The following is a 16,235-nucleotide window of genomic DNA, read 5'->3' on the forward strand; positions in this document are numbered from 1 at the left end:
TGCACACAGAAGAGATCAGTGAATATGTGAGATTTTTCACTGAAAGCCAAGAGAGAATACTGTATTACACAAATGTGACAGAACCATCCTGTGTAAGGAAGCAAATAAATCTTTCCTCATTTCTCTTGAATTTTACTCTTATGCCTGCACAACACTGAATCTGCTTTTATCCACAAGAGCACTAAGATACAGTAGTTAACTCTGTGATGACATGCTTAGCAAAGGCTACTGAGAATAAGAGTGCTTGATAACATCAAGTATTTTACTTTATCTCCTAGCTTTAATTTTGCAGCTGAAGAGAATCCTACAATGCCTTGATGTATTGCAAGTCTCTTCTAAGAGCCATTTAATGTCTTGGTATCCAAGTGCTCTAAGACAAATGCTTATCTGTTCAGTTCAGGCAGCAGTTAGAAAATAATGATTTAGGTTTTATAAGGCTAAAAAAAAATTCTACTGGAAGCCTTTATCTGAAAGTTGTTTCACACATTGCCCTGAACACTGGCAGTCTGATCTCTTCTGTAAAAAATCTGCTTGTATAGGTTATTGCTTTGTTTCTGCTGCTTGGTGTAAACGTAGGTATTCCCTGCTGCTTCTCAATGGCCCTGACTGCCTGGAGGAAATAGGTGTTCTGTGGGTGCGATTGATCAATGCATTTAATCATCAGCTGAAACTACTGAAAATGTGTAATACTGAATTTCTAGATACTTTTCCTGATAACATTAATATTTGCACTGTGGGTTCTCCTGTAATATAGAGCTTCATGTGAATACGCTTCTGAAATCTCAGCCTTACTGATAGCCATAATTTTTGAAGAATAACATTCCATTACTGAACTTTTCTTAGCAACTCAAAATTGGGGTTGCTACTATTACTATTATTTTAAGGGAAGAATCAATATGCTAATAAGGAAAACAGAAATGTATTATCTTAGCACAATGCCAAGAGACACAGCTTTACCTACAGTGATTTTTAACATACCATCGTATGAGGTAATGAGCAATTTCATTGTTCTTGTAATCTGAATAATGTGTCATGATTTAAGCCTTATGCAGTTTAAATTTGTGCTTGCATCAACTAATCTGGTAAACCCCTTGTCACTGTTTCCTTGCCACTGTTTTCACTTTTAGTACCGTAATAAATTGTTCAGAACAAAAGACCAACTTCTTTGCTCTATAAAGGAGTGCACATAATGTCCTTTAAGTGCAGATCAATGTCTGTGCCATTTCTCAGCAATGCACATTTCAAAAATACCTTTCAGCTGTCAGCTCACCTTCACCAATGCAGTTGTCTCTGAAATGTCTTATATATCCCAGGCAGACTCTGAAACTGAACCTCTAAATCAAAAAACAAAAGGAGATGGATTAATCAATAAGGATGCTTTCATTTTCTCTATTTTTTCCCCAGGCTGAATCCCCAGACATAACAATCAAATCAGTCTCGTCTAAGCTATACCAAAGCCTATAAAGGTTATTTGACAAAGATTCGCTTTTTCACACAGACAAGATAGTTATATATTTTCTCCTCTCTTTCTTTCTTTCTCTCTCCTTCTCCCCTCCCTCCCTCCATTTTCTCTTTCCTTAAGTAGGCTTGAGTTTGGACACTCATTTACAGGCTCACCTTAATGAAAAAAAATTAAAAAAATCCTTCCCCTTTGCTTTCTAAATATCTTCTGTTTTTACTCTACTATTTATATCTGAATATTAGAATAAGACTTTAAGGAATGTTTTAAAAGTATTTACTCATTGCTTAACAAAACTTGTTCTGAGAGGCCCAGAAACTCTAATAAAAACAGTAGGTTCAAGTTCTTAAATTCTATCACTAGCATTTAAGTGCTGTCAGAAAAGTAGCAACCGCAGGTGATCCTTCTGTTCACTGAAACCAACTGTGAACATATTCTCAAGAATATTTATATAAACTGATCATCTTCTTATAAGGATTCATAAAAAACTGTGAATTTCATTATTAAAATTGTAATATTTTCGCTTTTAATTATGGATGCAGCCAAATGAATGTAACATTTAGGTAGCATTTTCTTAGCTTTTGAAATCTTCCATTAGCCATATATACTTTTTGGCTTAGCACAAGATATGAAAGCAAAAAATAATTGAAGAAATTAATAAAGAGTATGTGTGAAGATGGCCCTATTAATAAAGAATTTTGGGAAATGCGGTAAGCTTAAATAAAATCTCTTGTCAGAATCATGCTGATACAATTGGGGATGCTTCATCTCAGAAGTCATATTTCTCAGAGAAGGTATAAAGTTCTGTGGAATGAAGATAATTGAATAAGTGAAGAGGTGAGAGTATGTTAGACAATAAAAGGGCTGTGCATTTCTCCGTGGACATTTGGTGTATCAGCCTTCTGTCTTCTGGCTGTTGTTTTTTATCTCTAATTCTTATCTGCTTTTTCTTATGACATTAAAACTAGGCACACTGATTTAAATGACCAGAAAGCAGGTCTGAAACAAGCAGAAGGAATTTTCCCTCCCCTCCCCTCCCCTCCACCACCCCATTCCCCTTCTTCTTCCCCTTCTCTTTCTTCCTTTTTTGTTTCTTTTTTTTCTCTCTCTCTCTCTCTTTTTTTTTTGTTCTTTTCCTTTTCTCTCTCTCTCTCTCTCTCTTTTTTTTTTTTTTTTTTTTTGTTCTTTTCCTTTTTTTCCACAGCAAGTAACTAGTGAAACTCCTTTCCACAGAGTGTTGGGGATGCCAAAAATATTAATGAGCTCTAGAAACAGACGCTCAGAGAGGAAACGTCTGTCAAGAAGTATTAACCCAAAGATGAGATACATCTTACAGAGCCAGAGCTCCATAGCAAGCAGAGGGAAGCTCATGGGAGGCTGTCCAGGACTAAATGATTTTTTGACCTCCCCACTACCATTATGCTTAATTTAAACTCTCTTCCTTTCTGATCTTAAGTAGGGAAGCAAATCCAATCCCTTTCTTTTTTTTTAATATTTTACTGAAGCAAAACACAGCATTGAACTGTGCACTCTTTATAATAAAAACAAGTGGTTCAGATATTATCTGAATATCTTGTTACCTTTGATCACCTTTAGTTTACTCTGAAATGTTCATTGTATAGAGCAAGAAAGAACAAACAGTTACAGTAAATGGAAGTGGGAATAAGGGATATGATTTATAATACCAGAACCATGAGGTAAGCTAGTGCACAATTCCTACCTGAATCATGTAACGTTTGTTTGGGATTTTTCTCCCCAAAATAGCTATGCGCTGGGCCTGAGCACTAATTACTGTGGAGTTTTGGCCAAGTTTACTTCAGAAAACCAATTGGAAAAAGTGAGGGAAATACAGGTGCTTTAGTCACAGTGACTGTAGATTATTGACTCTGGGGGGGCTAGGATAATACTAACAAAATAGGTGTTGTAGAGAGGCCTTCTTTTTCTCCTTTGTGGAACTAACAAATACTGAACTTTGGAGTGCCATTTCACTGAGTCACTTTTCATGTCCTTAGGCATTGAGTTAATTTACCAGTTTACTATGGGAAGAGTTTCAGAGAGTTAGCAATGTCTTTGTGAAAGGGAATCCTGTTAACATTTATGCATTTTATATGTTATGAGAGATGTCTTATGAATATAGTCCTGGAAGCTGGTGATGTATTATACTGCTCCCAGTACTGAACCTTCTCCATTTCAATGTAGACATTTAATCATAATGTATTATCTCCCACTGCTATACTTACCTACTCTTCCCATCAATAGTAATTCTCTTCTCCTAATTTAGTCAAAGCCTACGATGCTCAATTAGGAACTGGCATTATGAATTTGTCAAATAAGTTCTGTTAATTATCTTTTAAGGACCAGTATCATAGAACATTTAGTTTAAGTACACTGAAAACATTTAATAATGTACTTAAATTACACTAATAGTTTACTATGTTGTATGCTCTTATGAGATGCAGTTAAAATATTATATGTCGTGGAAATTAATGTAATCCATTGTTATACTTTTTCCATTGTAGATGCCGTACTAATTACATCATCTGACAATTGCTAAGTATAACAGATTATACACATAATAAGTCATATAATCTTTTTCATGAGTAAGACAGCATTACATAATTGTCAAATGACCCAATGGAAAAGAAATTAATGAACTGATTAGTGTTACTTATCTTTATTATAAATTTACAGTTTTATTAGATATACAGGGATAATAATTCCCCAAATACCTAAGGGACATAGATTCAATAAGAAATTTAGAACAGATTTTAGGTAAAAACATGGTCCCAAGGTAAAGAAAAACAAATTATTTTAAGAAGTTCTCAACAGTATCTGCCTACTCCTGGTGATGCTACTGTCAATAAGTTTTGGTTTTTTTTTTTCCTGTTTAACTTTAAAATTCTCTTTTGATTCCACTATTGTGCAAGCCAGTGTTTGTTTCTAAACCATGTGAATTAACTTGCTGTTCTTCTGCTATCCCCATAATAAACACTCGGTGTTTTTCAGAAATAAGTAATTTTTCCCTTTCATTCAGAAAGTTATGAAGTTGTGCTTATTCTTTGTGTGGTAGTCTAATGATGAGAGCTTTCATCTGAGAAATGGGAAGTACTGGTTTAGGGTACTGTCATAGCCTGAACCTCAGGGGACATGAATAAGTACACCAAGCTCCCAGGATAAGGGTGATGTTAGAGTTTGAAGGATGAGGAGGAAAGCCTTTCCTAATTTAAAGCTGTGTGTACATACCGCACAGAATTCTAAATTAACAGAATATGATCCAGAAAAATTTTAGAGATGTTACTAGTATTATGCCAGGTCTCAACATAAAGTGGAGAAACAGTTTCTCTCTGTGTGAAACAGCCTGTCCTCTTGAGCTAACAAAATTGCATTGTGTGGTAAGTGATCAAGAAACATTTAGATGTTGTACTAAGGGACATGGTTTTGTGGGGAAGTATTGGTGGTAGATGGATGGTTGGACTAGATGATCGTGGAGGTCTTTTCCAACCTTGGTGATTCTATGATTGTTCTATGTTCTATGAAATTAAGTTCCCACCTCAGTCAGCAGAAGGAAATGCAGCAGAGGTACTGAAATCCACTATGTAGGTTTAGCAAAACGGCAAAGTGTGCCGTTTTGGTTGCTAGTAAGGTAGCAGGCGTTGAAGAAGCTCTAAGTTTTGTAGCTAGGTTGCCTTGGATCTCTCTTTTGAATTGGGTGTTTCTGTCTTGTTTTCTGAAGAGCAGCATCTATAATATTAGTAAACACAATTGTTGACCTTATTAAATAAATAAATAAAGAAAAACAACAGGAATAAATGACAAAAAGTTGGTTCACTCTTTCACTTGGAAAGAGTGGTTGTAAGAAGGAGTTGTGGGCAACCCAGTTCTGGTTGGCAGTAGACATCTTTCTACAATGCCGAGTTAAGCAACTGCAATTCTAGATGGAAGTAGGTACTTATCTAAGGTACTTACTAGTTCTAGAGCATTTTCTGTTCAAGATAGTGTTTGACTTAGACACTTAACTCCCTCTTGGTGCTGAACGTAAGTCTAGTAAGTCCATTCCTTGCTTTCTTCTGCAGACCAGTCAGATAAAGGCTGGGCATCATCATGGCTTGTTGTTGGAATTTAGGTGTATTGAAGGATTTTAGCCATTAGACTCTGAGTTTCATTTAGCTAAGTGCCCTCAGCTGCATCTGGAGACGTGCATATCAGGGCTGGCCATCTAATCTACATTCATAGTGGTTGGGAATAAGCACTTGCTAGGATGGAATGCATCCCACTGAAAAATAGGGCAGATGAGTCATAGTATATTATACCTTTTTCCTGCATATATACAGAAGTCATGTGTGCCTGAGTTGTACTCACCCATACTCACATAAGGTGAGATAAATCCCATCATTTGTATTTAATCTAGTTTTCAAAACAGAGCTTGGGTAGCACAGTTGATTTTTAAAATTGTGCTCAAAGTTGATTTAGCATTGGTTGCCCCACTAGCCAAGATATGAAACACAATCACAAATTATTGATATGAAAATTCTGTTTCACTCCATAATTTAAATCATTCTATGTTGTAAAATATCAATATTTTAAGCAAAAAAAGTTTAAATTTGGAAAGATGAGGGCAAAAAAATCTGATAATAGTGATGTAAAGGTTTTAACTGGCATTTTAAGCTTGTTTGCATTTCTATCTCAATGCTGAGGTAGGCTCAGTATTAAAACAGGCACTTGGAGGCTCAATAATAAAACAGGGACGTGGACATACTTAATTATTTTAGATGTACCTTCAGGAAGTCTGGCTGGAGCATTGGATTTTGTTAACTTTGGAGTACCAACCACATACTTTTATCTGCATTCAGATGACAGATGGAGGAACACTCCAACAGTCTGTTCTAGAAATTAGGACATCAGTCAGGTGATGTCTTCCAAAGTCCTTATGTGCATAGCTGTTAGAAGGGTAAATGGAATTTTTACATAACCTATAGACTGAAGTTGCATCCAGAAGCAGTATAAGTGACTAGAGCATGTTGTGATTGTGAACTGGAATTCAGATTACTCCATGAACGTCTGCTGTGATTGGCATGAACAAAACATGATGGGCTAGGACTGATGCCCTTATCAAACAGGGAAAGCAATGCTTATGTTACTGTTTTCTATGTGAAAGTTTGTTGGAGTCAGTCTGATGAAATTTCTCGCACAATGTTTGGCAACCAGTTCTTCTGGTTAGTACTGTTATTAAGAAAGGATTGAAAGACATTACCTGGTGCCAGTCTTTAACTATTGTGTGGAAAAAAAAATACCGCACAGCTTCATTCCTACTGCTGTAATATTTCTAATAGGTGTGGTGATCATTACTAATGATGTCACAATATTTTGTTATAGGTTACTTACGAAATTGCTGGTGCAGTAGAAAAAAATAAAGATTCCCTTTCTCAAAATCTCATATTTGTAATGAAAAGTAAGTAAACAGTTTTGTGGTTGCTATTGTTATTAGAAATCAAGATGTTACACCTGGACTTTGATTTTCATTTTTTAGGATAGTGCATACAAATTTTTATTTTTAGGAAAAAAAAAGAAATAAAGTCATCCTCATCTTCACTACTTCAGATTGGTTTTTAAAGCAGCAGCATCTGGGCATTCTTGTTTTCCAGTGAGTAGATACAAATGTCTATTGAAATACAAAATTAAATACCTTTCCATGGGCATACTGTATAATTATGCCTAATCATAAGGCATCTCCATTTATTAATTAATGATTCATAACTGGATAATTAAAAACCTAATTCATTTACTCTTTCTGTGAAGAAAAACAAAACATTTTCCTCAGGGAAATGTCAATACACCCTAAGATGTTATTTGTCTTTCTTCCAACTAGTGCAGTCTTCCCTTAATATCTTACATATTTGTATTTCTTGCAATAGAAATAAGAGATCTTTTGGAAGGAATATTTGTCTTCCAAGTCAGCCGTGCTTACCATGTATTGTTTTTTAGCAATTTTACTGTGAAACTAAACTCTCTGATAAAATATTTGATGTTTTTTAAAGGCGAGCAGTATGCATGAAGGATTAGAAAAGAAATTAAAGAATTAATCTTGAATATAATCCCATTGATTATAGTTTAAAATACATTCCTGTTCTTACTATTGGAATTGATATGATTATTTACCACATAGCACAAGAAGTTTTATCTTCAATTTCCAGTGTATTCTACAAGAGAGCATTCCTCCATTCTCTCGAACAATTTCTTTTTGTGTCAGCATTGCTATTTTGTGTAATAATCTATGCAGCTGTTAAATGGGAGGAATGGAGAATTGGATTGCATATAAAATATTTGATTTGCAGTGAGTGAGTATATATAATTAACAAGTCAAATAATAATAAATATAATTAATGGAAAAATTCTGAAGGCAGAATATTTAAAAGGATCTAAGTGACTTAAGGGCTACATTCCTTCTTTTTTAAGTGACTTAGGCTTTTGCAACTTAAAAATATTGATTGACATTGATTTTGTGTCAATTTCATAAATTATATAGATGTATAGTTTAAGAGCTTTCTTCTTTTGTTTTTCAATGAATTTAGTTTCCTTACTCAACTAAAAAACTTTCAATATGCTAACATGGAAGTCTTTTTCATGTGTATGTACGAAGGTGGAACATACACGTCCTGTAGATGAACCAGGAGATATTATTAATGTAGGTTTTATCAGTTTTGATTTGAAGGGCATAATTTTAATGCCTTTCCTAATGCTACCTATTACATTTGTCCATATTTAAGAAATGGACTATGTCCACAGAAATTTATTCAAGTATGTGCTTTAGTATTTTTCTCATAATTTATATGCTAATAAATAAGCAATAATGGTCTCCACAGAAATGAAGAAACAAATCTATTATATTTAAGCATCTAGTAAATATATCTTTACTCAGTTATTAAATAGCAAACTGAAGATTTTAACTTGTTATGCTAAACTTAATGGCATTTTTAATGACCTTTATTCCATTTATCCATTAACTGGAGTTATTATGAAGTACCCTATTTGTCTTAAGATTCACAGTTTTAGTTTAAAAACATCTCTTGAAAGTAATTTTATCTGTGTTAATTATCACACTACATCAAAAATATGTATGGCATTCTTTTATATATATATATATATACATATATATATATATATAAAGTGTGATTTTGACGCGAAGAAACATGATCTTAGCTTGCTATTGTTCTGTCCTTCACCGAACCTTATTTTGTTGTTTTTGTGTTTTTTTTTTTTTAATTTATTCCTATATTATAATTTATATAATTGTTTTTCTTTGGTGCAATGGCTGTCCAGAATTAACGACTGCCAAGTACCTTGATCGGTTTGAAATGCTACTTGTTGGATAAATAGTGCATCACGTTATCTCTTACATTGCTTTAATAGATTGATATATTAGTAGTCAGTCTAACATTCTTATATATTGAGTGCTTTTTGGTAACTATCAATCAATGCATAAAATAATAGTTTTTGGTATGTCTATTTGTTTTTCATTTACTTTCTTAACTGTGTGTTACCAGATTTTTCCTTCCTTTATGTATATGCTTTTTAAACTCTCTTTTATTTTCATGAATTAATTTCTTCTTTTTTTCCTAGCCAGTGAAAACGTAGTCATCAATCAATTGTTCCAGTCCAAACTGACACAGACCGGATCACTTGTTCCTCCCTATCATTCCCTTAAGTTCAAAGGATGTAAAGCAGCACTATTGAATAAAAAGACATCAGTAGCCTGTACAAGTGGAGAAACAAAGAAATACGTGGAGCTCAGCAAGGTAGGAATTTATGACTCTTGTGTGGTTTTGCACAAAGATCAGCTGTGAGGAGAAATCACATTGTTTGCAGACTCAGTTCTCGATAGAGCTTTGGAATTCCTCCTTCTAGAAGAGAAGTAGTTCCCTCAATGCACCAGCTGCCTTGCTAGGCTTCTTCAATCCTGCAGCTTTATTTTTGGCTTACAGCTGCACAGAGTTGATTCTACCACGGGATTAAGGAGCTTGCTCTCATGTGTCTTTTAGAGGGCTTTATGCAAGCACTTCCACAGAGTAGCGATGGGAGTTTGCTCATAGCCCATAATTCTTCTCTACTGTTCTTATCAGTAATCTCAGTGGAAAAACATAAATTGAAGTGACTGGTGTTGGTTATGGATATATTTAGCAAACAGCTGAGGCATCACAAAGTGCATTTATGTGCCTTTCTACTATAGTAACTGCTTCCTAAAGGAAGTTTCCTAAGCTTTTGAAAAAGATCCTAGTCCCATACATGGAAGGAAGCATGAAAGGCATGTCCAAGTTAGAAGCCTAAGGAAGCTGAGAGAAACACCACACATCTGGGACCTCTGAAATTGAGGCTTTTCACTAGTCCAAAATAGCTTTTAACCAGGAGTTACTCTCTTGAGAGCGAAATGAAGTATTCCAATTCCTTTTGGAAACATAATTGTCAGATCTTCCAGATTCAGTGAGAATAGTTTAAAATATTGGGTATTAAATGGAAGGTGTCTGAGACCTTCATCCTTCATCTGCCCACAGAGGCAAGGATGGTTTGGTTTCCTGAAGTTAGGCTTTGAGATAAACTATGGAAGTAAGACAGTACACTATTTAGTCTGTAGATACTAAGTTGGCCTAATTTAAGCAAGTTAGTATGCTGTTCTGGATGACTCAAGGAGAGCATAATATATCTAAGCTGTTCCAGTGCCAACACTACTGCTTTTTTAAAATAGACACGTGATGAAGGAGCTGGAAGTAGGTAAGTGCTTAATTTCATTTGTGGATCAAGTCCACATCTATAACTGTCCAGTCTCACATGATTTCTTCCTTTCACCTGCATAGCCTTGAAAATCCACTTTGATAAGCTAAAATGATGTAATTTTTGTTGTTATTGTAATTGAAAATGCAGTGTAACAGGCATATTTTCATCAGCTTAGAATTGAAATGACTACATTTTGGAAAATCGTAACTACTGTATTTTTACTGGATTTTATCCCAAGGGAAAAGGCAAAAAAGAACAAAACAAAAAAAAAAAAAGAAAAAAAAAAGAAAAAAAAAAAGAAAAGAGGAAAAAAAGATGGAAGAGGGACATTAAGACAAGAATGATCAATGTTATTCCTTTTATAGATGAAATCTGAGACAGATAGATCTGTTGAATTGTATAATATGTTATAATTTGATGAGACATACAAAATGGAAGGTTTTCATGCTGCCGTGTGTGAGTATTCCAGACTCCTCGATATCCAGGGAAGAGAAGGTCACATCAAGGTCCAGATGTCACATAGGAGTTTGTCATGATTTCCTTGTCCTTTCAGCTTCTCATCTGCCATCCTCCCTGTTAGGTTATATAATTACAGATTTGCCTGTCGATGGCCATATACTTACCCAATGTTAGACCTCTCAGGTCTGATGGGTGACTTGTTTGTTGTTTTGGAACATGTTGTCACAGGTAAGAGTAGGCTACTTCTTTGAACTTACCAGTCTACTTGTAGAAGGAACTAAGAGAACAGTGAATCCATCCCGAAATAGACATGAAAGCTGGTAGTCCAAAAGCTGGTTATAATTCTGGAGCACATAAGGACTTGTAGGAGTAGGGTTCTTGAGTATCTCTTGATGTGTGAAGGCTGTGTTTCCTTTTCACATAGAAGACAAAATATTTTCATTAATACTCTCACAACTCTCTTTTGCTGACGTCAGCAATTGAATACTCTTGCCCCTATGTTTTTCTGTCATCTTTTCCTAATGTATGATACTGTTTTCCCCTCGTTTCCTTTGGAACAGTCAGTGGACTTCACAGTTCATGTAGTATTAGCTGAGTCACATAAAATCACAACACTATCAAAAGACTTTTGATATCACTATCATACTAAAGTCACTATCATTGACTTTTCATAGCTCTTCTTCATGATCACTTTGCTTCACTGACCATTGAAGAGCTTGTCTGTTGCAAAACTTTTGCTGTGTCTTCTGGCTAAAGCTTTTAGGTACTGTGCTCTTGAAGAGAGATTTTTAGGAGGCTTTGGCTTCTTAACAGAGATTGAAAAGTTTTTTACATGTATATATTATTTCTGTAGATTAGAGATATAATATTTTCTACCTTAAAGCTGTATATTCAAGAGTAATAGAGAAGCACAGTGTAGGTGATGTTGTTTTGCTCTTAACCATACCTAGAGATGTCAAAGGAGACTGAATTAATTTCATTTTTTGGTTCTTGCTTTGCTTCCTTCCTTTTCTATCCCTCATGCTGAACCAAACGCCTCTTTCTCATGGGAAGTATATGCAAGCAGGACAGTGGGCAAAAAAACTTAGCACCCAAAGCTTTTTTCTTGGATCTTCCACTAACTCAGCTAGTGTCTTGGACTAGTGACTTAATTTATTGGGAGAAATGGGTGAGCATAGAGGTAACTCTTAGTTGTGTTCTTAAAACGTTTTGTAAATGTTAACTGAGAAATATTGTAGTCATGCTAGTGTGGCTTTTTATTATATGAAGAAACCTGTAGCAAACAGCTCGCTTTTACTTTTGTTTTGCCTTTAAAATCTTATTGCATCCTACTAAGTAAGATTTGAAATAAAAAGATCTCCAGAATCTAGCAAAGTGAGTAGAGAATTGCTAACGTTGCAATATTTTTAATGGAAATCAGCCTTGGAAGGCCAGACTGTGGAAACAGACCCTTTTTTAAAGCAATAGGAAAATTGCAGGAGTAGGCCAGAATGTGCTGACCTGATAGAAAGGGAGCTTTATGGTGTAAGTGGACATAAGAAAGGCAATAAAAAGAGAAGTCAAAGGTGAAAAGGCCTTGGTACAGACATTTGATCTAAGAGCTTGGTCAGATCCTAGAGTGCAGTAGTTTTCCAGCCTTTCTGTAAAAAAAAAAATTAACAAAAAAGATAATAGGACATATCTTTGGTTGCTTATTTCATTTTTGTCTCAAAGATAGGAAGTAGAACAGTATAAAATAAATTAATTCTCTCCTCCCATCTCTGATGCACTGGAAGGATAACACTGGTTCTAGCATTATACAAAATTATTGATATCTTATGGCTTCAAAAATGTTAAAATGCATTCACTCATATAGAAAAAGAAAATAGTTTTTTTTTTTTGTTTTTTTCGTTTTTTTTTTAAGTGTTCATATTATTGGTTTGCCTTCAATATTTTCTAATTACCTGTGCTTACATTTAGGCACTTTAGCATCTGTCAAAGACATTAGGAAGCTTTTCAGAGAGTTACAGAATTGTCCTAATAATATGCAGACTGTAGGGGATACTAACTGCGCAAGTTCTTCTTCAACAGTAGAATTCCAAACCATATGGCTTTGCTCAACTATTCAGAAAAGGAGTATTATCTTTCCAGTGGTATACAGCTGCTTCTAAAATCAGAATTTTATTGTCAGTCATACCTTCACAGGCACTTGAGGGTTTTATCCTCTTCCCCAATTCTTCCTGAAAACCAAAACACTGTAAATGACATACTTTTTGTGTAAACGTTTGCCTTTGTTGTCAAGTTCTGTAATAATGAAAGCAAATTGTTAGTGCCCATCTTGAGTTAAAGGTACCGTTGTGTGCTTTTCTTTTCCACAGCTGTTGAAAAAGAAGGGGACATCCTCATTTCTTCAGAAATTGGAACGAGGGGGCCCAACCACTGTGGCAGTCCAACTCAGGGTTAGTAAACATTTTCTGGACGGCAATATTAAAAAAAAAAAAAAAAGCAAAAAACCCATAAACCAAAACAACAACAAAACCACCAAAAAAGGAAGAATTAGTCACTACAGATTATAGTGGCAGAAAAATCATATTCTTGAGTAAGCCACTTCATATTCCTGTGACATATCTTTTGAGGAACTTCGAAGATTTACAATAGCATATATTTTGTGTAGTTGTCTTTCCTTCACAATAATGATTGAGAAATGTTTTTTTTTGTTTGTTTGTTTTTTTCTACAGAAATCACTCACAGATATTATTGGGAAGCTACAGAACTGCACACCACATTCTGTTCATTGTATAAAGCCTAATAACTCCAAGTTGCCAGATACTTTTGACAATTTTTATGTGTCTGCTCAACTGCAGTATATTGGTGTCCTAGACATGGTCAAAATCATACGATACGGATATCCCTTTCGTTTCTCTTTCACAGACTTCTTGTCAAGGTAAATTGAGTTTTATAAAAGCTTTTTCTTACCTACAGAACAAAGCCTTCTGTCATGTTCTGGTAGTGCTTGCAGTGTTGATGGATCTTTCAGATTTCACATAAAAATCATGTCTGCTAGCAAAGCATATAGGCCTGTTACTTTTAATGGCAGGAATGATGAACTTCCTGGAAATACATTTATAAATATCATCAAAATACATATTCAGTGTGAAAAAGACAATTTCCTGCAATAGTTTTATAATTTATACTATTTATGTGACTTAGAAAATATTGCATATTGTCCCAAAGTAATTAAAAAAGAGGCTTTTCTTCAAGTTATCAGTGTAGTTGTCTCTGGTTCAGTGTTTGTATTCCACATGTTAGAATTTGCTTCTGCATGTTGAGTGGAATTTTAAGCTCTTACCACAACTCCGTTTTTATTATTGTTTTTAGAAATTAGTGAAAAACTAAATTTTTGTTATTGTTGTTATAATTGACATTTTGAATTGATATGGAATGAATGAAAGACTTGAGTCACATTTTCTGGGTGAAAACAAACTCTTCCCACATGGCTTCTTAGGTTTTTTTTGTTTTTGTTATGGCTCACTTACATTCTCTAATACTTCAACAATTAAAAAGCATTGACTTATATAAGGGATATATGTTATGAAACTTACTGCACACAGAATCATAGAATGATTTGAGTCAGAAAGGACCTTAAATACTATTAGGTTCTCTTTTTCCCCAATAAATAGTTCCTCTTCAGTTTTCCCTTAGGCTTCCTTTAAGTATTGGAAGGCCACAATGGGATCTTCCTGGAGCCTTCTTTTCTCCAGGCTGGACAACCCCAGCTCTCTCAGCCTGTCTGCACAGGAGAGATTCTCCAGCCCTCTGATCATCCTCATGGCCCTCATGGACCTACTCTAACAACTCCATGTCCTTGTACTTCAGTACTGCAAATGGGGTCTCACAAGACAAAGCAAAGGGGGAGAATCACCTCCCTCATACTTCTGTTTCACTTAGAATTCATGCAACTTTCTATTCTGCAAGTGCTTATTTGCCAGTTCAAGTTGTTTTTTCATCAACCAAGTCCTGCTTTTCAGGTCTGCTCTCACATGTCTCGGGGATGCATCCATCCTCTCTGAAAACATTTACTCTCCCTTTGGCTAACCTTAAGGGGCAAAAGAATTACTATCCATGCAGAGTAATACAGAATAACACCGAGGGAAATAGTAAAAATAAGCAATTTCCCTCTCTTAGTTCAGTGATAGATGCCCCTCAGTATAATGAAATTTGCCCATACCTTAATATTATCTTGAATGCTTCCTAAGAAATTGGAATCTAAATCATTTTTACTTTATTCTGTCATCTGTTCTTTGTGCTTGTCTGTAAATACTAAATGCAAGTGAGGGCTCTTGGTTTTATTGGAGGTTTTCTCTTCTATAGGAAGGAGTTTCCTCTACATTTGAGGGATCTTAACTAGCAGTTTGTGTGGCCCCAGGGGAAGGAAAAATAGACCTATGTATGTAAAACACAAGGCTTGTTAATATAGATATGACCCTTTGAACTACTAGTCTGAGAATGATTTCAGCCAAAGAAACAAAGGTAGCAGTCCCCAGACTGGTGCTGGTGAGAGGTTTCCCCATAACGATAACAGTTTCACGTTCAGCATGTGTCTTTAAATCCTCGTGATGGGATGAGTTGCAGCTATGTTGTTCAGCTGCAAAGTGTATTGTATTAACGATACAAGGAAATCTTGTTTTTCTAAAGCTACATGTACAGTACAGTTCTCCTGGGTTTACCTGTCTTGAGAAGTTAAGGATATTAATTATGGGTCTAAAAGCACTGTATAAAATCAAAGAGGATTTGTGGCCCAGATCCCTACCTGAATTCCCTAGTGACAGTGAATTTCTACCCTTCCTCACCCTTCTGGCAGTTTTCATCCATTTATGTTTAGGGTCTTCCTTATTGATAATGTGGTCAGAGTTAAAAAGCTAATTAATGACAAATTCAAAATCCTTTTTTTTTTTTGTTGTTGGTTAATAAAAAGATAGAATGTGTAATTAGTAGCCTTTGTGGTGATGGTGAAAAAGGAGAGGAATATCAGAAAAACTGTATGGTCAGTCAGTTATACAGATAGAACCATTGCTTCCTTAATTGGATGAATTTGAATAAATTCCTATTAATGTTTTGTTAGGGATTAATATGACTAGTGTCACATTTGAATTCTTCTGATAGCTAAGGAAAGACAGTAGCTAAGGAAAGGTCGTATTCTGCAAGAGCTCTTCTTCCTGGGCTACAAAGCTTAGTCATTATTTCTATTGCTGTCCTTTTTAGACTTATGGCTTCTCCTTCTGTATTATCAAAGTGAAGGTTGACAGCTGCTAGATGAACCCCTCAATCACCAAGGTTTGCTGATCAGAAGAGAAATCTGGTAGAAATTCTGGTTCTTAAGTGGAAGCTGTGACAGTTACTGTCAATGAATATGTAATAAAAATGGGAATTAATAAGGTCAGATGTTATTAAGTACTGTAAAAACAGGCAGCACCAAGTTAATTGTAAAATGATATATATTATTTTAGAGGATTTGCCAACTCTAGCTGCAGTGTTTCTGCTGAATTTGCCTGCAGTATTGGCTTGGTTTCTA

The 16,235-nt window shown here is 35.1% G+C and overlaps 1 protein-coding gene across 7 annotated transcripts in view; it reads left to right on the forward strand.

Annotated features, from left to right (window-relative positions):
* The window catches only part of MYO16 (myosin XVI), a 329,444-nt gene that overhangs the window by 232,027 nt on the left and 81,182 nt on the right, over nt 1-16,235 (forward strand). For all 7 annotated transcript variants that reach the window (XM_085552537.1, XM_085552506.1, XM_085552526.1 and 4 more), the window contains 4 exons: nt 6,833-6,908; nt 9,077-9,252; nt 13,042-13,122; nt 13,402-13,607. In XM_085552537.1, coding sequence (XP_085408663.1) covers nt 6,833-6,908; nt 9,077-9,252; nt 13,042-13,122; nt 13,402-13,607 — 539 coding nt within the window. The remainder of the gene's footprint in view (nt 1-6,832; nt 6,909-9,076; nt 9,253-13,041; nt 13,123-13,401; nt 13,608-16,235) is intronic.

The sequence above is a fragment of the Coturnix japonica genome, chromosome 1 (genome assembly GCF_054131305.1).
Source record: "Coturnix japonica strain WE chromosome 1, WE-NBRP24, whole genome shotgun sequence".
NCBI lineage: Eukaryota > Metazoa > Chordata > Aves > Galliformes > Phasianidae > Coturnix > Coturnix japonica.